General features: G+C 43.2%; 3 protein-coding genes across 3 annotated transcripts in view; 2 read left to right on the forward strand and 1 right to left on the reverse strand.

The window, feature by feature from the left end:
- pde3b (phosphodiesterase 3B) overlaps positions 1-2,801 on the reverse strand; it is a 56,085-nt gene extending 53,284 nt beyond the window's left edge. Inside the window, exon 1 of the mRNA XM_075460022.1 lies at positions 1,759-2,801. Within this exon, the coding sequence (XP_075316137.1) occupies positions 1,759-2,646 (888 nt within the window). The 5' untranslated portion in view covers positions 2,647-2,801. The remainder of the gene's footprint in view (positions 1-1,758) is intronic.
- Positions 2,802-6,978: 4,177 nt separating this feature from the next.
- On the forward strand, positions 6,979-15,590 carry copb1 (COPI coat complex subunit beta 1). The gene is made up of 22 exons (XM_075460033.1): positions 6,979-7,118; positions 8,812-8,959; positions 9,193-9,422; positions 9,832-10,001; positions 10,110-10,224; positions 10,348-10,440; positions 10,543-10,680; positions 10,828-10,947; positions 11,104-11,211; positions 11,324-11,470; positions 11,583-11,728; positions 11,950-12,046; positions 12,141-12,301; positions 12,415-12,535; positions 12,630-12,857; positions 13,218-13,397; positions 13,726-13,870; positions 14,059-14,178; positions 14,301-14,446; positions 14,614-14,703; positions 14,944-15,099; positions 15,337-15,590. The coding sequence occupies exons 2-22, from the start codon at positions 8,869-8,871 to the stop codon at positions 15,394-15,396; spliced, it is 2,862 nt and encodes a 953-aa protein (XP_075316148.1). The 5' UTR covers positions 6,979-7,118; positions 8,812-8,868; the 3' UTR covers positions 15,397-15,590.
- A 2,305-nt stretch (positions 15,591-17,895) lies between these two features.
- The window catches only part of rras2 (RAS related 2), a 35,990-nt gene continuing 33,046 nt past the window's right edge, over positions 17,896-20,839 (forward strand). Inside the window, exon 1 of the mRNA XM_075460046.1 lies at positions 17,896-18,368. Within this exon, the coding sequence (XP_075316161.1) occupies positions 18,267-18,368 (102 nt within the window). The 5' untranslated portion in view covers positions 17,896-18,266. The remainder of the gene's footprint in view (positions 18,369-20,839) is intronic.

Raw genomic sequence — 20,839 nt, forward strand, 5'->3', positions numbered from 1 at the left:
TGTTTAGTCACAAACAATGTCCTGTTTCAACCTTCTGCCTAAAACAATGTGTGGGACTTTCGGAGTGCTGCGCGCGGTAAACGCCGACCAACAATGACACTGGAAACAAATTTCTGGCAAGCTAAGAGTTTGGTGGAGCTGAGGCCTCCATTACAAAGCCTCCATACATTTAGTTTGAATCTTCAGCGACACATGGGCTGCACTCGGGCAGGGAAAGCTTCTTGCATCTCTTTGGATTAAGCAAAAGATGAGGCGTAATACTCAAATGTTGGTTTAATTCCGTGTACATGCTCACACAGATTTTTTTTTTTCCTGTTTTATTCTCATTTGCAGCCCATTTAAGGACCCAGTACAGGGCGACTGCTCATCTGCGAACAGCACAAAGCACAATGACGTGAAAACAACTGCTGGAAATAGCACGACCGAGACAAACTGGACATACATTTTTAGTCCTCTTATCATTTCTCACAAAAGCTCCAAGGACACAAAAACAATGTGCGCGACCTGATGGCCTGGCATCCACTGCGGGGACGGCGTGCTTTCTTTTTAAAATACATTGTTGTCAATAATGTCCACATTGTCTACACATAAACGAGGGCAACAGCTTGGGCGCTGTGAGCTTTTTTCTCCACAACATATTGTATGCAACACGACAGTGTTGATTTTTTGGGGGGGGGGGCGATCACTTGATATACAGTCGGTGTATTGGTTTTCAAAAACTAATGGAAAAAGAAAAGGAGCGTCGTTTTGGAGTGCCCCCATTAGCTTGTGAATGTAAACAGCTTGGTTTTACGCAGCCTGTAAATGTTTACCAGCAGAGCAAAAGAAACATGCTCCGTTGTGCACTGTTGACTCTTGCTCACCATCACGGTGTTGCTGACTGCTACAGTCCTATGCAACCGTAGGGCCACATCACTGGCTTTTGCTGCTGGTCGTGTTGTTATTCTGCTAACAGGAAGTAGATGGGCCCTCGCATTTAACTGATTGTCTGCAATTTCAGCTTTGCTTTGTTTTTGTTTTTTGGTTTCTTTCCAAGAGACACTCTTCCAACTACATGTATCATGGCAAGATGGGCTGCACATAGTGATGAATACCGCCAGTATGAAAACAGAGAGCATTAAAGTGTTTTAGAGGTGTTGACCATGACCTCAGCAATTACAAATAAAAAAAAAATTTAAAAATCAAGTATGGGCATGTTGATTGTTCTTTTTGCTGTACACTGTGATGCAGTTTTGGTAACAGACTCCAAATACAAACACTTGAATTCTGAATGTAATTTGCCCCCCCCAAAAAAACAACAGCATATATACATACACCAAAATAAAAATGAATAAATATAGGCACACCATATCAAATTTAAACACAATTTTTTCTACAGATGTGGTGACTTTTTGCCACTATAAATATAGTAGGCCTAGTACCTTCACCATCGGAGACTTTTAAAGAAGTAGCTTCAATGATTTTTTTTATGCAAAATGCCGACAAATCCCCCCTCCCCACCTTTTCTTTTGCTTTGTTTTTAAAGTTCAGAACCCATGAAGGTTTTTAATAAATAAAATTTAAAAAAAAAACAACATTGATATTAGATTGCATCTGTGTTAACATTGCTGCCTGGAGCTGTATGTCGGGTCATTTGCTCGGTACATACATGGTTGTTTTTCCCTCATGCACGTCTACCGAGCGTAGCTGTGGATTATCTGTCGGCCTATTTTTGCCACTACAACAACAACAGACGTGGTCCAGCAGGGGATGACCTACCTGCTCTCTAGATATGCAGGGCAACGAAGGTCTGCGGGGCATTTTACAACTGCCATAATAGCTGGTCGACGTTTCTCCCAGTGAAACACAACTGGACCGTCTCCTCGGTCTGATCACAGGCACCTTTTCATCCGCGCTGGAAATCCCACTCGGTGCTTCCCTGGCCGGGTAGTAACGGTCAAAGCAGAGCCCCAACATGGAGCCAGAAACCCCCGCAAAGCAGGCGAAGAGCGGTCTGAGCAGTGCGGGCAGACCGCTCAAACTTGTGAAAGAAACAAGCCAGACGAGGCTGGCGAAAACCAGCACGAGAACACTGTGTTTGAGTTTCAGTGTTGGGATCAGTGTGAGCAGACCCACGCATCCCAACACGAATAACAACCTGCCCACCATTTGCATCTGGTGCTGGTCCTCTCCCCACTGCAAAAACCGCAAAACAAGAAAATCCCCGAGGTAGCACGATGCCGGCAGTGACACGAGCCAACACTTGCTGCTCTCCTTCTTTTTCCTCCGCAGGTAAAATGTTAGAAAGAAGAAAGCACATCCTATGCTGAACAGGGGGCTGATGGACTGGGAGAAGCCCGACAAAAAAGTCCGCAGATCCCACAGCGAGTCACTTTGCAAGCTCCTAGAAATGAAAAAAGAAACCGCGAAAACAACGAACGCGCCGACGTAGAGGGCAGAGACCCTGAACAATTTTGAATTGAGGACGTCTTCGTTGCAAAACCTGCATACGCTGAGCAAAAATCCCCTCTGATGGTCCTGTTTAAGGGGGGTGACGCAGCTCTTCACATAGCCGTTCCTGAAGCCCTCTGAGCTGTTTACACTTCCAGCTCCGTCGTGGTGCCTTATTTTACCGTGCAAAACCTCTCCTTCCTCCCGTGCGGCCATGGCTTGAGTCTGGCTCGCCGTGTCTTCACTACAGTCTCCCTCTTCAACTATTCACGCCGTATTAACGCTGAACTACATGACAGCAAACGCACTCCATGGTCACTCAAACGTGCTCCAGCACTTGGACTGAAGAAAGGAGGCGAGATGTTGTTTTTACAGAAATGGGGCTCTCTGTCGCCGCCTAGAGGCCGCGGTTCACACCTCAGGGCTTCGCAATGAGAAGCCTGAGCTACACGAGTAAGTAACACAATATTATCAATACACTCTGAGGACATTACATGAAAAGGTTTGAATTTAAGATACTAAAATATCAGTCATCATCACCTTAATTATCGTTGCAGGTTTACTCTGCAGTTTACTTGTTTCAGGTGGCATGGGACCGACACGGATTACTTCAAAATGTAGTCATTTCATCGATTGTAATTTGTAGGCTACCTTAGAATGAATAAAAATCAAAATCAAAAACAACCAAAATATACACGTACAATTACTTCAAAACCAAACACAGAAAATAGTGCATCACATACACAACATGTATGAGCTCTGCTACAGATGTTTTTTCCACCCTTATATTTCTTATAAAGTATCTTCAGAATGTTTTTTTAGTGTTGCATAAAAAGTTTTCTTTTTAATTCGGACCATCTGGACGTCTTTGCTCTTGTAATGCACATGCAGCGCTCACTCAAAACTGTCAATGACCAATTTCAATGTAAATGACAAAGGAATATAATCTCCGTGATTCTTACGTCACCATTCAAGAGCAATATTAAGTAAAGTCATTGACAAAGCCAGCAAAATGTATGCATTTAAAATAGCTTTACAGGTGGAAAAAAATAATGATAATAATAATCGATTTACACTCCAAAAGACATGCAAGAATTAAGCTTGGCAGATATTTACTGTATTGTTTCTTTTGAAAGTTTTTTTTTTTTTTGCCTTCTTTTTAAATATGTAGGCCTATTCAAATGCAATAAAGTATTTCTGGACTCTTGCAAATATGAAAAAAAAATTAAAAGTAATAACAAAATAAGCACAATGAAATAGATCATTAACCGAGTTCTTTGCGATTAATTCAGATAGCGATGCCACACGATTAAAGTGATATTTACCCTCTTTAGGTGAATTGGTGTCTCGGCCAGCGTCACCGCTGCGTGTCGCTGCATCGAGGCGCTCTGGGATCGTTTGGCCCCCCTGACTGAGCTCTGAAAGTGAACGATTGTCGATGGAACAGATCAGCGTAAACAAACAACAGGGAAAGATACGTGCGTGCGTGTGTGAGTGTGTGAACAATATGTGATTCAAGGTGAAAAAAAAAAAAAGAGGGAGGGTTGGATAACGACGGATATAAAAAGCCTACCAATTATTATAGCTTTTTTTGATTAACGAATTAATGTACTTCTATATTTATTCGTAGGCTATTTACATACATTTTCAGTGTAAAATCTTTTTCATTTTTTCCCACAGAAAAACTAGCCAAGTGAGCAATCTTTTGATCTTGATGCTCCACCTGTGCCCCAACGTTGGCCTCTCTTTCAGGGACACTCAAGTCTATACTTTTTGCACCCATGATAAAAGATCAGAATCAACACAGGGTCTCTTCCTGCCCAACATCTGTATGCCAGAGCATGGCTCAGTGTTATTTGCTGTATTGTACCATGCAGTGCACTTGCATGACAGACGAGACATTTTAACGTTCACGTGGCCTTATGTTGCCCAACTTTATGCCGGCAAAAACATGTCGCCCGGTTCTGTATCCACTTCACAAAAAAGCAGACTACAGTGGGAACTCACAAGAGGTTTCTGTTCCCCGTCTCTCTAATAAAGAGCCTTAAAGGACCTGAGGTGGTTGAGGTCGGGTTGAGTTTTTACACTTTGTTCCAAAAAAAGGAAACAAAGGACATTTATTGATACGTGTTCAATGGAAAGTGAAAGTTTACTGTTTAGCCCAATAGTATCAACTCACAAGCAGCAGGTTACAAACTCTGTAGTGATATTATATGACCGCAGATCTGCTTGAGTCAGCCAACAGATATTTGTCACTGCAGAAATTTCAACACGACACATCAGAAAAAGCACGTGGGGTAATTAATTAGTTAACAGTGATTGAATTAGGCTCAGCTTTGCATTGTGCGCGCTGGCTCACCTGCTGCCACGACAGCCGTTTCCCGGTCGGCAGAGAAAGAAAGCTCACGAGTTTTGTCAATACAGTAGATTTCATTTTACAGCAGCATATAATGCACTCACACAAAAATCAATGGAAGTCATTGTTTGCACTCTGTACTCGTAGCGACATCTGCACAGAGATATGAAAATGTTTGGACGCCGCCACTGTAAAAGCTCAGCAAGTACAATATGACCCGATTTCCAAATGGTATAAAGTTAAAGCTGACGAAAGTTAGAAATTCCAAAAACAAGGAAAATCAGTCCAAAGCAAGCATTTGGGTACACTGTACGATTAGTTCATTGTGACAACTTGTAAGTGTTTTGTAGCCATTAACAGTCCTTTGTTGGTGGTGTTTTTTTTCACCCCCCTCCCCCAATAATCCTGCAAAAGCATCTAATTCTGTGAGACTCTTGACTGTCTTGCATCCACTTGTTCTTTTACGATCAATCAGCAGATTTGTAATTACATCACAGAGGACAATGGCAAACCTGTCAGCTCGCAGCCCTTGAGGGAGTCCATTAAGGATTTTGACTCCGGTTCATTCACATCTCTGCGTATCCACTGTGTCACTAAGGTTGAATTTCCACTGGTGGGTGCTAACACACCACTGTAATCTGTTGTGATATATTTTCATACAGTACTGAAATATTTCAGTTTTTGTTTGCCAAGTTCATCTTCACATATCATTTGTGTTTTGTTGCAGCTCCGAATGAGTGCTTTCCCATCTTGCGTACATACTGACGTACACTGGTCATGGCTCTTTATTCATGTTCAATGATTGGTAATTTGAACATAGATGTAATCAGTATTAAGTCAGGGTATTTCAAACAACTACTACTTGTATAATCAGCCCAGATTGCAAAGTCGCATTCACATTGTTGAGGAATACCTGACGAAACAAACACGGTAACAAAAAGAGGGAGAGAAATGCCGCATCTGCCTGTCTCTGCTAAATGGTTTAAGCTGAATGTATCAAACGTTTGTGCAAATGAAAAGGAGACGAGACAAGCTGCCGATTCATTAAATGTCCATCTGCTGTGAGTTCTGAGTGGAAGTCGTGGTTGCCATGGTGACGTTAAGCGCATCATTCAACCAAATGCAAACTGCAAATGAACTTAGATTTCGTTTCAAACCAAAACAAATGAAGGAGAAACCAGAACCCCGTGGTTCTGCACACACTGCTGTTACTTTGTTTTGTTTTGTTTGTTTGGTATAAAAAACTTCAAGTTTTAACTGAAAATCGTGCAATAGGTGGTGTTCCTGACATTTAAGAAGGCATTTAGGCTAGTTAAAAAATAAAAAATAAAATAAAAAAAGGTCTGTTTTCCTGGGAGATTGTGAGAGAGGAGGCAAAGTCTCAAATATTTTTATTTAAAAAATCCATCATCTGTGCCTTGAACGATGTGTTCAAATAAAGATCTGTATGCATTTTGTTTGGTTTGAATTAATTACATTCATTCATTTTTAATCCAGTTTCACTCTAGATTTTTACACTGTGCATTTTTTTGTCAATAAATTATTTTTGATAAATTGATTTTCTTTGGAAGAGATCCAATGTGGAAGTAAAATGTTATTATTTTTCTTATTAAAAAAGTTTTTTAGATATTCAAAGAGAAAGAATATTAGTGAAACTTAAAGGTTTTCTGGATTTACAAAAGACGTCATTTTCAGGGTTTTCTTTGAAAGTGATCCAAAAGCATTCAGATCAGATATTTCTTGTGACCTACTTGTGTTGAAAATGATCAAATTTCCGGGAAATTTCGTAGGTCAGAATTCCTTGAATTCATTGACTGATAAGATTTTTGAAAAGGGATGGCTCACTCCGTTTTCTTTTATACATCAAATGACAGAGAGATTTATTTAGAAAATTGTTCAGAATCGATTAATTTCTAAGCAGGTTATAATTTTATCTTTTTTACTTAGTTTTACTGAGAAGTGGGTCGGTGCACAAAAAAAAATCAAATAACAAACTAACATGACTTTTAGATAATACTGCCTTTGAATATTAGTGACGTTTGTGTCTTAAACCTTGCTTGAAATAAAATGTCCAGTGCTGCCTGGACGGAAAGACACATTCAGGATCACCCAGAGATTTGTAGTGTACCGGATTATTTGTTGCGCGTTTGAGCCTCCCGGCACACGGTAGTAGTGATGTGGCTCTGAAAGTAGTCTTCCACGTCACTCGGAAGTAGCGGTGAGCCGAGAGGGATAGCTCGCCGACGGGAGCACTTCTAAAATTTTGCACAGGCTAAAACCTGAACTGGGCATCGCAGACGGCCTGGGGGGGGCTTAATAGTTGTGCATTAAGGTGAGTTTGGCAGCTAAATTTCTTCCATTATGGGCGATATTTCCTCTCCTGACTGGTGTTCACTGACGAGTTAGCTAGCTAACGTTAGTGTCCTCCATTTCATTGCAATCCTGGGGAAATGCTTAGCTAGTGTGAGCTAACTGTGGCTAGTTAGCTGCCGATTTTATATCTTAAATTATCTAAACAGCTGTATCAGACTAAATCATTTATATTTGAGCCTTAGCGAGGTTTTACGACACAACTGTTTGCTGTTAATGCAAGTAACTCCATTTTTGTTTGCTTGTTTTACACAAAGACGGTCGTTTCAGTGTTTGGAGCTCTGTGACAATGTCTCACATTTGCTTTTAACTATTATTTGATCATGGGTATTTTATCTAATCAATCTTAGACATATGTCGTTACTGTCGTACATCACTTACTGCAACTTTTATTGCTTGGAATCTCAGATTATTTTGGCATACAGAGGTCAACTATCTCTTCCTGTATTGTTATATCCATTATACCATTATTATTATTAAACACTGCTACCAAAATTAGGTGATACCTGACCCATGGTTTTATATATTTTTTTCTGAGTCATCAATAATAAATGATACATTTAAAAATCATTTTTACTTTAATATTGAAAAATAAATGAAATGGTCAGAATAGAGTGAGAGTTTGTTTGCTGTGCAAATTGGGCTAACAGTTGTACAGGTGCTCAAATACACCAAAATATGTCGTGTGTTTCAGAGATGCTGTAACGCTGCAAGACACTAATGCACTTCTAATATAAGAGATGAAGAGAAGGGTTAACAGAAATGCATTCCAGAAATTATCGTGTGGTAATAAAAGGTTTCGTAGGTCTCAGTCAATTGAGTCAAGTGTCCCCCAGAGTTACACACGTCTGGGGATGGTATCCCCTCTCCGCGTTGTAAGTCTTTATTTCAGATCAGCACAGACCCAAGATCAAGAGAAATGCAAGAGGAAATTTGTCACGAAAGAGACTGCGCTGTCAGAATTGACTTGATTTCCCCCTCTGACTGCTGAAGCCTCATATTAGTGACAGATCCCGTTAAATCCATATATTGTTAGTGTTTTCCAATTAAGTTCTTTAGCAGCATGTTCAATCAACTTTTCAATCGCATGGATCAGTAGAAAATTGGTTCAATAATGTTGTTTACCACATTTAGAAAAGTGCTATTTTTTGCACTACTCGTGTAGCAATACAAGCAACTCATGCTTGTGCGTACACGACAAATTCAAATCTAGAATTAGAGAAAAATATTTTCAGGTGTTGGGTATATAGTATGTGAGCACCCACAAGAATCACATCTATTCGTTAATGAGCACAAGCAAAACTGTGACAGATCTGACGCTTGTTTTCTTACAGTTATTGATTTTCACCCCACAAAACCACATGGAAGCTGGTAAAACCCAGCTTACAGTTCTGGGTTTTACTCATAAGTCTGATTCCAGTTTGTCTTTAATGTTTTGTTTTTTTTTAGTTTGTTTTTCAAAGCTGCTGGTAAAGAAATTCAAAAACAACTCCACAGACCTTTGCTTGTGATGTTTTGCTGTACATTGATTTTGTCCCATTTGTATTGACATCTTCAGAGTAATATCCAGCGCATGAGCTGCTCTTATATTTGTGCTCATATGTAAGGGTTTCATCTGTCATTCACAAATCTCTCTGTTTTTCTGTCTCATATAGGTGTTTTCCAGACATTTATTTGGGATTCTTCTAAACGGACTCGAGCCCAGCAGCAAAATGACGGCTGCGGAAAACGTTTGTTACACTCTGATCAATGTCACCTCTGACTCTGAGCCCCCATCTGAAGTGAGCCTGAAAGCGGATCTCGGTAAAAATCCCTTATTTGGAAACAGATTTCTTCATTGTCCTTAATAAAACTTTGTAGAGGGGAGAAATGAATGTGTAAATAGTCTCTGTCCATCTCAACTAAATAAAGATGACGAATTTTTAATGGCCAAAAAGAATCCTTAACTGAACATACTTTGGGAACATTATGATTGTGATATTTATAATGTGGGGTAGATCGGTATTGTGAAATGATTGATAACCATCTTTTTTCAGAAAAGGGAGAGATCAAAGCAAAGACAGAAGCCCTGAAGAAAGTCATAATCATGATCCTGAATGGCGAGAAGTTGCCAGGACTGCTGATGACCATAATTCGCTTTGTGCTGCCACTTCAAGACCACACCATCAAGAAGCTGCTGCTCGTCTTCTGGGAGATTGTCCCCAAAACAACTCCAGATGGCAAGCTGCTTCAGGAGATGATTCTCGTCTGTGACGCCTACAGAAAGGTGAGACCTTAACACTTGTTCTACACAGGCAAATCTGTCTATTTTTGCATGTCGACATCATAATATGCTATGAATAACAACAGGGAATTGAATCTTAAAAATGTTATGTAAAAGGACATTTGCAAGATGCCTACATCTGAGGGCCTGGCTGAACACCAGGTTTGCAGGGTTGTGTGACTGATGAATCCACATCATTTCTCGCCAGCCACCTCTGCTCTTTGTTATAATATTCATGTAATATTTCGATCACATAGTGATCAAAACTGGCCACAAATTGTAACGCAGAGATTCCAACTGCAACCATTAAGTCTCATGTCGACACAGGGCAAAGCTGCCTCCTGTGTGAGCGATGGGAGAGTGAGTAGAATACGAATTTCATCATTTGAAAATCTTTGTTTTATAATTTCAGGATCTGCAACACCCCAACGAGTTCATCCGTGGCTCCACTCTGCGCTTCCTGTGCAAGCTGAAGGAGTCCGAGTTGCTTGAGCCTCTCATGCCGGCCATCCGGGCCTGCCTGGAGCACCGCCACAGCTATGTGCGGCGCAATGCCGTTCTGGCCATTTACACCATCTATAGGTACTGACTGTTAATCAATTTATGTTCAAATGCTGTCCCATATAGTGCACGGGCTGTCCTCTAGTCATTTGTGACCCAGAAGCAACTTCTTCATTTGTTTTTTTTAAGGAACTTTGAGCATCTCATCCCAGATGCTCCGGAGCTGATCCATGATTTTCTTGTCAATGAGAAAGATGCCAGCTGTAAGAGAAACGCCTTCATGATGCTGATTCATGCAGATCAGGTTTGTTGCAAATTGGCGCATTGTCCTTTACTCGTCGTGTGTTCCGTTGTGAGAAACTGGTCTTATATCATCCATCCCAGAAGCCTAACCTGCATCCTGCTGCCTCACATTCTCTTCTCACAGGATCGAGCTCTGGATTACCTCAGCACATGTATCGACCAAGTTCACACTTTTGGTGACATCCTGCAGCTGGTCATTGTGGAGCTGATTTACAAAGTGAGTCAAGACCTTTGTTAGTCTGATTCAGGCTTTGAGGCACGCAAGCGAGTAACCAGAATGGACATAACATCTGAATTCTTGCTGTTGTGTGTCTTTTAGGTTTGCCATGCTAACCCTTCCGAGCGTGCCCGTTTTATCCGTTGCATCTACAACCTGCTGCAGTCCTCCAGCCCCGCTGTAAAGTATGAGGCTGCCGGCACTCTTGTCACCCTCTCCAGTGCCCCTACAGCCATTAAGGTACGTCATTACAGTTTTCTGAGAAAAGTTTGTTCTATGCTAAACACTCATTGTACAGTGCTGTTATTATACAGCGAATAACCAAACCACAGCTACGTTTTTAGAGTCACACATTTAATGTATTCAGTGTTTTTGTTTGGACTCTAGGCTGCTGCACAGTGCTACATTGATTTGATCATTAAGGAGAGCGACAACAACGTGAAGCTCATCGTTCTCGATCGTCTGATTGAACTGAAGGAGCATCCTACTCACGAGCGCGTACTTCAGGTAGGTTGAATTTTGATGGTCTTTTGTGTTGACATGTTCATATAAAAAAAATCTCTTAGGTCTTTAAAATGTGAAAATATTGAATGACGTTTCACTTCGCCTTGCAAATCACGTTTAATTAAGAGACGGTTTGCTGCTGCTGTTGTTTTTCTTCAGGACCTTGTGATGGACATCCTGCGTGTACTCAGCACTCCTGACCTGGAAGTTAGAAAGAAGACGTTGCAACTCGCACTGGACCTGGTCTCGTCTCGCAATGTGGAGGAGGTCTGTCACGTGTGCAGTACATCCATGTTTCTTTTTTTCTTTTTTTTTTATTTTCCTTTCTCTGTTCCACTGGAGTACGTTACAAATATACTGATGTCTGTCGTTTTTCCAGCTGGTGATTGTTTTGAAGAAAGAGGTGATCAAGACAAACAATGTAACAGAACACGAAGACACTGATAAGTACAGGCAGCTCCTGGTGCGCACCCTTCACTCATGCAGCGTCCGCTTCCCTGACATGGCAGCTAATGTCATACCTGTGGTGAGGCTCCTCTTAGACATGAACATTTCTTCTCCTGTCTAAATTTAGTCTTTCAACGGATATCCGGTTGTTAAAGCGTTGTTTTTTTTTTCTGTGTTGGTTTGATTTCCAGCTGATGGAATTCCTGAGCGACACGAATGAGGCAGCTGCTGCTGATGTGCTGGAGTTTGTGCGAGAGGCCATTCAGAGGTTCGACAACTTAAGACCCCTGATCCTTGAGAAGATGCTGGAAGTGTTTCACGCCATCAAAACTGTCAAGTAAGGCTTTATGAGCAACGTTCATGGGGTATAATATGCAAGACTTTGATGGATATTTGTTTATTTCCTAATGGTTAAAAAAAATGGAGTTCAGTGATTAAGTTAACCATTATATATTCAGTGCTTGCTAATGACAAGTCAGTGCTCTGCAAGCCAACTGGAACCGATACAGGGGAATGAAGCACTGTGAACTTTTGTTATGATTTTTTTTCGCGTTTCAGGATTTACAGGGGAGCACTCTGGATCTTAGGAGAATATTGCAGCACCAAGGAGGACATTCAGAATGTGATGACCGAAATACGCAGATCTTTGGGAGAGGTAGAGTTGTTCACTTTTGTCCCAGTTCAATGCAACTGAAGCCTACTGGTCAGTTTCAAGTGTCACAAACATCTTGCAAATGTCTCTTGGACAGATCCCAATAGTTGACAATGAGATCAAGAAAGAGACGGGTGAGGTTAAACCAGAGGATGAAGTGAGTGCAGCTCCAGCTCAGAAGCTTGTGACAGAGATGGGCACCTATGTGACACAGAGTGCCCTGAGCTCCTCCAGGCCTTCAAAGAAAGAAGAGGACAGGTAAGCATGACATTTTGTGAAGGATTATGATTATTAGCCCTTAATATTCTCTTAATTATACAGAGTTTTCCCGTTCATCTCCTTTAGAAAGTTGTTTTGATTTGTTTTACCAGACCTCCACTCAGAGGCTTCCTGATGGATGGAGACTTTTACGTGGCAGCTTCCTTGGCCACCACACTAACCAAAGTGGCCCTGCGCTACGTTGCTATTGTTCAAGACAAAAAGAAACAAAATGTAAGATATCCTGTCTTGTCTTCACCGAAAGGCTCGTTTAATTGTTTAAGCTCTCTGCTGGCTTCTCTGATCCCTGCTCTCTCTCTCTCTGCAGTCATTTGTTGCGGAGGCCATGCTGATAATGGCCACCGTGCTGCATCTGGGCAAGTCTTCTCTGCCCAAGAAGCCAATTACAGACGATGACGTGGACCGCATCTCGCTGTGCCTGAAGGTCCTGTCGGAGTGTTCACCACTTATGAATGACATTTTCAACAAGGAGTGCCGCAAATCCCTGTCACATATGCTGACCGTCCGGCTGGAGGAAGAGAAGCTGTCACAGAAGGTAATGACAACCGACTCACAGGACTGGACGTCACGATGGCCTCGCGAGGCTCAAGCATCGATGAAGCAGAATACGTTTTCAGATATATTCTGGAACCCAGGATATGCACTCTTTTTTTTTTTTTTTTTTTTTTCTTGCAGATGTGCATTTATGTTTGTAGTAAATGTGACACATTAATGATTTATCCTACAGTAATAAAGGAGAGTACTGGGGTAACATTGGGGTAACATTGAAAGGTTCCATACACCTAAAGTAGGGCTCGAAACACGTGTATAGGGTTAAAACACATGTAAATAATTAGAGTTCTACCGATGAAACAAATCAAGACTAAACTCCCACTTTTGCTTATTCCGACCACAGAAAGAATCAGAGAAACGGAACGTAACGGTCCAGGCAGATGATCCAATCTCCTTCATGCAGCTCACGGCAAAAAATGAGATGACGTCTAAGGAGGACCAGTTTCAGCTTAGCCTGCTGGCTGCTATGGGGAACACTCAGCGGAAAGAAGCTGCTGACCCTCTGGCATCGAAACTCAACAAGGTTGCACACTTTTGATACGTTTTTTGGTTCAGAGATTTCAGGCAGATTGAGTTGATTTTATTGTTTTTGACAACTTGCACAGTGAGAGCATGCGTTCCTGTTTGTATGTGTTTAAACTATGCAAATTTCACTTCTTTAGTATTTTTTATTTAATTGTGAGAGGCTGTTGAAGTCCTTTTTTTTTGTTTTGTTTGTTTAACACAAACTCTGCTCTATAACGACTGCTTGAAAACTCTGCTTTTGGAGCCATTTTTATTTTTTTTTAGTTCTTTTGAGGTGATTATCAAGCCACGCCTTTTTATTACGTTTTTTTTCTTGTCCAAACTAGGTGACCCAGCTGACAGGCTTCTCAGACCCAGTGTATGCTGAAGCCTATGTTCACGTTAACCAGTATGACATTGTGCTGGATGTCCTGGTGGTCAACCAGACCAGTGATACCCTTCAGAACTGCACTCTTGAGCTGGCCACTTTAGGTGAGTCTGGTGTAAGCACATTGAGTTGCCTGTGGTGTGAAATGCGCTATATAAATAAAGACTGATTGATTGATTTTCCACCTCACATCGCAAATGTTGCGGGTCGGTTTCTCATAATGCGGGCTCAGGCTTGTTTTTGAACATTTGCGTTGCTCTCGTGCATTAAACTGATCATTTCCACTCTGCAGGGGATCTCAAGTTGGTTGAAAAGCCTTCGCCTCTAACTCTGGCCCCTCACGATTTTGCCAACATCAAGGCTAATGTCAAGGTGGCTTCTACTGAGAATGGCATTATATTTGGAAACATTGGTAAGGGATAAGTTTTGTGTGCAACAGACATGAGGGTTGAACTACTTTTTTTTTTTTTTTTTTTTTTTTTTTTTTTTTTTTTTTGTAGAAATATTTTCATTCATTTGATTTCTTCTTCTCAGTCTACGATGTGTCGGGAGCTGCAAGCGACAGAAACTGTGTTGTCCTCAGCGACATCCACATCGACATCATGGACTACATCCAGCCGGCCTCCTGCACCGACGCAGAATTCAGACAGATGTGGGCGGAGTTTGAGTGGGAAAACAAGGTAGGATTTGTGTTTCTGTTTCATAAGCAGCTTTCCAGAAACTGGCTGGCATTTTAAGCTTCCTTTTGTTATGGCAATGTGATTCATGTTCAAGAAATAAAAATCTGGGAAGATAAGAAAAAGAAGCATAATTGTTGAAGATGGTTGCTAACGTCTCTTTATTGTAGGTGACGGTGAACACAAACATCGCTGATCTGAACGAGTACCTCCAACATATCCTCAAGTCCACCAACATGAAGTGTCTGACTCCTGAGAAGGTGCGCGAGGTGTTACAGACATGAATTTAATGAGCAGTTTGAGCTCTTTTCAGAAGAATCGCGTTGTCTGTTGTTGTGATTCAACCGGCAGGAATGTACTTCTGTGACGATTATTTGGTTTCACCCGTTACATTTTCAAAAGTGTGACTTTACATAGTGGCCATCTATTGCTTCAGTCATTTCAGTTATTATCAGAAAATGTTGACAATTTTTTTTTCCCCGTTTGTCTCACAAAACCAGGCTCTCTCTGGCTTCTGCGGCTTCATGGCTGCCAACCTTTATGCTCGTTCTATCTTCGGAGAAGACGCCCTGGCCAATGTCAGCATCGAGAAGCCAATCCACCTGGGGCCTGACGCACCCGTCAACGGACACATACGCATCAGGGCCAAAAGTCAGGTGGGCCACAGCTGCGGCACAATTAACTCTTATGAATCTTCGAGGTGAAGCCAGGGTTTGATTCAGCTACCGTAAATGCAAGCAGTGCTCCTGGTTTGTCTCGTAGTTAGATTGCGTATTTATCCAATATTTCACTGAAAGAGGCGACTTGGACCAATAAAAAAAAAGAAAGTGTGAAAGCGTGTCATAATCTGAAGTGTTGGCTTGTGTTGTAAAACATCCTCCTTTCTCCCACAGGGAATGGCGCTGAGTCTGGGCGACAAGATCAACCTCTCTCAAAAAAAGTCCAACATGTGAAACGACTGCTGTCCTCTCGTCTCACTCTTCTTACAGCCTTTTCATCACTGCAAATTATGAAGTCACGATGGTCAGCTGCTTCTGTCCCCCTCTGTTTTTTTTGTTTTTGTTTATTACATCTTCTCTTTCTCTGAGATGCATCTCGGAAATGATCTTTGCCTCTCCTGTTTCATTTTCAATAAACTTATATATATATATATAAAAGTCACATGGCCCTTTTATTCAAAGGTGTGTGAAGCCACCGTGGGTGCAGTCTCCTGAAAAGTTGCTTTGCACAGCTTTGGTTGCATAGAGGTAAATGTTTTGTAATAGATTTCAAAGGATTGTTAGTTGCCCAGAGGTGGCCGTCCCCTTTAGGTGAAGGGACTCTTGCATCCAGCTTCATATCTCGGGAGGCTCTAATTAGAATTCTTCACATTGTTCTCGTTATATCTCTCACAGTGTGAAACTGATTGGAATTTATTCTGTCAGTCCCCCCCCCCCAAACACACTGAGCGCTTACGAAGCCGAGGCACGCAAGATTTCTTTTGACCTAGTGTGTAATGTTGCAGAGATTTGTAATTTTCTCTTTGAGTCGTCGAGTTTTCCTGTCGCTGAGGTAAGGAGATGGAGAGGGTTTCGCCTGTAGATTTATGAGAAAAAGGGGACGTTTCTGGGAATTGGCCAGACTAAAGGGGCATAACCCCAGTCATACATTTACAGTATCTGGGGGAATCTGGCCCTCCAGGGGGTTTAGATAAAGGCTGAGAGGTGGCTTTGAGGTCAGAACTTCAGCTGTGAACTGTGTGGCAGCTCTGCAGCAGTCCAGCTCCTGTGTGTGCAGGGTACGGCCTCCTTTTTGATTCGTAGTGGATGTCACACATACGGTTAAGTGTGACACAATCGCACTTTAAAATGTATTTTTACTCTTCGTAAAAGATCACGTGCACTTCCTGTTAATTCCTCTCACACCAGGATCTCCACTACCTGCGGCAGAGAAACATTTATGGTCGCCATATATCTTGCGTCAAGGCCGGCGTCACAATAACTTGTGCTTTCCACCGGTGCACTACTTCGTCTTCAGGGAGGTTGAGCAGGATCGATGGACTGACTCCATTCACGTGCAAACAAAGACTCCGAAGATGACTGGAGCGGCTGTTTTCTCGCCTGTCTCCAGTCACTAGATGGCGCCACAGGCATCAAAGCTGACGGGAGTGTGTTCAACACAGTGGAGATTAGCGCATGATTCGTCACAACATGGCACATGATAACATGACGAACAGTGCTTTTACAAACTTGGTCCAAGTCTGTCGCGTTCGATTAAGCTGCTTCGGCGCTCGTCTGATTCTGAATTGGCAGAGGTGAAATCTCTGTCCCTAATTTTTATTTTCACCTTCATGAAGAGTTGTGCCTTTAAAATAGTCATAGCAACAGGCCTATGTCGAAATAAAGACGTGTCGAATACTACACTGCATGGCTTATAGGAATAGCCTGTCTTTGCAAAGTTGGATTGTAAGTCTGAATTGAAAGCCGTTGTGATTAAAATGGTTATTATAAGTGGCTTGGAGTGATTATGGTGAATGTAGTATTTGTGTAAGCCCGGACAGAGAGTATCCGAGAGGCAGTAGTTCTCAACCTTAATTATACGAGTAACGAGCATTTGGGATAAGGAGGGTGCAGAACAGACACTCATGCGCACATCAGAACTCACAGAAAGCCTTGATAAAATCTCTTCCAACACAGATCGGATGATACGCACCGGGCAGTGCGATCTATAACCCGCTCCCTTGTGTAAAAGTGTAATTCCATCTCTGTCCTTATCGTTGCGGGCTAATGTCGTCGCTGGATATCACACGCTCCGCACCGGAAAACTGCCCAGCGTGTGTGACGTTAACGTCATTACGCTGCTTCGTTTGATGAGATGGTGCCCAACTTTCTGTGCGTTTGTGCAAATGAAATAAAATGAAATAAACAATGATACCGAATTACCCTAAAAGGGAAGCGTGAAAAAAAGGTTTTCAGAAACGCTGGCAACAGCAGATAGATTCTGCTGTTTTAAATCCACCTGTGCTTAACAGACTGACAAAAATTAACGAGGATTTATTACCATTAACTTTTTTTTTTTTTTTTTTTTTTGGTGGGGTGGCTAGACCGAGACAGAAACGCTGCCTTACAGTTGACATTGCTGGAGATTTGCGTGATAGCTGCGCAGCGACAGCAGCGAGGAGACAGACTGATAGGGCAGGGATCTGACCTGCAGGGATCTGACCTGCAGGGATCTGACTGCTGGGATCTGACTGCAGGGATCTGACTGCAGGGATCTGACTGCTGGGATCTGACTGCTGGGATCTGACTGCAGGGATCTGACTGCTGGGATCTGACTGCAGGGATCTGACCTGCTGGGATCTGACCTGCTGGGATCTGACTGCTGGGTGCATGATATTAGTCTCAGGACAGGGCAGCAGCGGAGTGGGCTGTGAGTGTGAGTTTGTAGGCGGGGAGGAGGGGGAGGAGGGTGGTGTTGAGGCAGTCTCAAACAGCCTGTGGAAGGGCCCCTAGCGCCAGACATTAGTAGTGGCCTGGCTGATTACTCCCACTATCGGATCCACATCTTGAGCAGCGCAGTGCTTGTCGCGGCTGGAACACGGCGAGGCGTACGGACAGGCAGCCGTAGCTCCTGGATCCCTCTCTTACCACCTATCTGCGCGACAACAAACAAACGAGCAAAAACACGGACGACACCGACGAGTCATTTCGGCACGTAACTGGGCTCCGTCTCTGCGTTCCGGTGTCTCCACCGCAGGGCCTCTTCTTCAGTTTACAGGGGAAAGAAAGTGGGTGTTTGCTGCTCACTGGTGTTTCGGCGGCGGCGGCGGCGCGAAGTGTCCTCGATGGCTGGCTGGAAGGACGGCTCGGTGCAGGAGAAGTATCGGCTGGTTGTGGTCGGAGGCGGAGGTGTCGGAAAATCAGCCCTGACCATCCAGTTTATTCAGGTCAGTAGCCGTCAAACGCTTCCGCGAATTAAGCCCGGCTTTGATTTCCATGCTGGTCCGAAACAGCGGGGAAAGAGAGGAGAGGCCAGACCCGGGAACCCCTGGAAACGGATACCGGGCTCTGTTCTCCTCGCTACTTTTGTCGAGGCCTGAGACTATCTGTTAAAAGATTTCGGCACGAGATGGAGGAGTGTGGGGGGGGACGTTGAACGGCTGTCACTTTAATGCGACGATTTCCGAGAGAACCACTTCCACTTTGCAGTTTATGTAGCCGCTAGTCAAATGAGAGAGGAAAGTGGGTCTGCGGAGCTCTGGAGCTGTCCTATTTTATCCACCGAAAAAAAAAAAAAAGTAGGAGATTTTGACTCTATACTAAGTTGTTACAACTCTAGTGGCCTACCAAGCCAGCCAACTTTAAGGGGAAAGGTGTAAAAGCTCACAAGCGCACAAAGATGTCATTAGTCAGCCTGGTAGAGTACAATAAGTACAATTACTTAGGGGGGGAGAGAAGCCACCAAAATGCTGGAAATTGGTCCAGTCAAGACTAGGGCTCGTGACGCTGGGCTGTGGTCTGGCATTCCTGGCAGGGCAGCTCTGGACCTGTTAGGTTGCTGGGTTTGGTGGGTAACATGTAGGGCCTGTGGAAGTGTGCCAGTTTAGGCTCACATTCAAATACTTTAGCCACATTTGGACCGACACGAGACTTATGTTTGGGGACCTGAACTGGGAGAGAGCTGTCTCAGTTTCGGTCCTCGGGGTTTTCTTGTTCACTCATGGCTAGAACTGGGCCAGTGTGGAGCCGAACCATTTCTGGTACCTGGAGCTGGACTGAGGAAAAAAAAAAATCCGTTTAGGTTGAGTGACTGTAAAAAAAAATACTCTGCGGCAGCACAGAGTGTTCATTGAAAGGCGATTAACTTTTCAGTGTTCAGTTGCAGACTTTGACCAGCTGCAGGTTAACCTCATTTCTAGCAACCAGTGACTAAAAAGCACATGAATATAAATTTCGTTAGAGATCACACTTTGCTGCTGCTCCCCCTAAAAAAAAAAAAACAGTGACTTCATCAGTACTTTCGGAGCCTACTTGAAAATCACCGGTGTCGCATATTGGCATGTAAACAGTTTACCTCCCTCAATCTCTGGTTGCATTCCAGCACACTGCAGACGCAGCCGGCCTTGCTTTCACCCTCTAGGCACGCATGAGAGTCACTAAGGAGCGGGCTCCTTTCCGAAAGCCCCCCCCACACACACACACACACACTCACAGGCTCTGCATGAAAGAAATGACTAACTTTGCCCTTTGCCTTGGTTGCCCCCCCCCCCACCCGCGTGTCAGTGTGTTACTGATGCTGTCTCTGGCTTCCAGGAGAGGAGACTGCAGGCAGCTGCATGTCTCCGCAGTCCACACAAAGTCAGACAATGGTGGACTGGCACACGTTTCAGAGTGGGGGTGAAAAGCTTCCGAGTGTGTGTGTGTGTGAGAGTTTGGGGGGGGGGGGGGGGGGGGGTTGTGTCTAATAAGGGTTCAAAAAGCTCATTAACTGCATACCAAGTAAGGACGGATCAGATAGCTGTGGCACAGATTTTTGCCAAGGCCTACTGACCTGAAGTAAAGGACCATTTAAAGCAAGATGCAAAACACACACTTAAGACCTTTCACTCGATTTAACATGCCACCATGGTGACGACGCTAGGATAACACAGATATGACCATTGTGAATGTACTCGATTGTGTAAAATCACCCCATGCTGCTGCTGCTTACTCTATATCAGGATATATATCCCACAAACGCCGGTGCCAGTAGGTAGAAGGTCATACTCCATATCCTCTCTTAAAGTAGCAACAGCAAACAATCTTATGGTGGATAACATTCAAACAGTGATTCAGCATTAAAGCTTTAGGAGTCCCTTGTTAGAGCGTTTGACAGATATAGCAACCAAATTAAGAGCTTATTCTTGAATTGTAGAACTCTGCCGGCTGGGTAAATTCAGCGCAACACGTCCTAGTTTCTTTGAAAGCATCATAAAAGATGTCGCGTTTTGCCCGTGTCATAGATTTCACTGGGAGAATTAACACAAGTAATGCTTGTTTATTCCTCTCACGGTTGACTGGCATATCTGGCGCAATGAAAGTTAGAGGGATTCAGAGGTTGTCAGCAGGAAGACAAGACATACTGCTCAACTTCTAGTTTCTAGAAGTCGCCTGCCAGAGGAAAAGACCTAACGGCTGCTCGTGAAATCGAGGTTTTCCACAGAAGTATGTGGAGTGTTGGGTGGTTGTGAAGTTAGGGTTGTGGGGGGTCTTAGTCAGCCTGGGTGGGTTAATGGTCATGGACCATTTGGAATTTGGCCCTTTGGCAAAGGAAGTCCCTCCACTTGTGCTTTTAGGACCTCCTAGTTTTGTATGGAAAAACACGACCTGTTTCCTGAATCACTGGAAGTAATGTGTGTGCGCTTGTGTTCATTTTGAA

The sequence above is a fragment of the Odontesthes bonariensis genome, chromosome 1 (genome assembly GCF_027942865.1).
Source record: "Odontesthes bonariensis isolate fOdoBon6 chromosome 1, fOdoBon6.hap1, whole genome shotgun sequence".
In the NCBI taxonomy this organism is placed as follows: Eukaryota; Metazoa; Chordata; class Actinopteri; order Atheriniformes; family Atherinopsidae; genus Odontesthes; species Odontesthes bonariensis.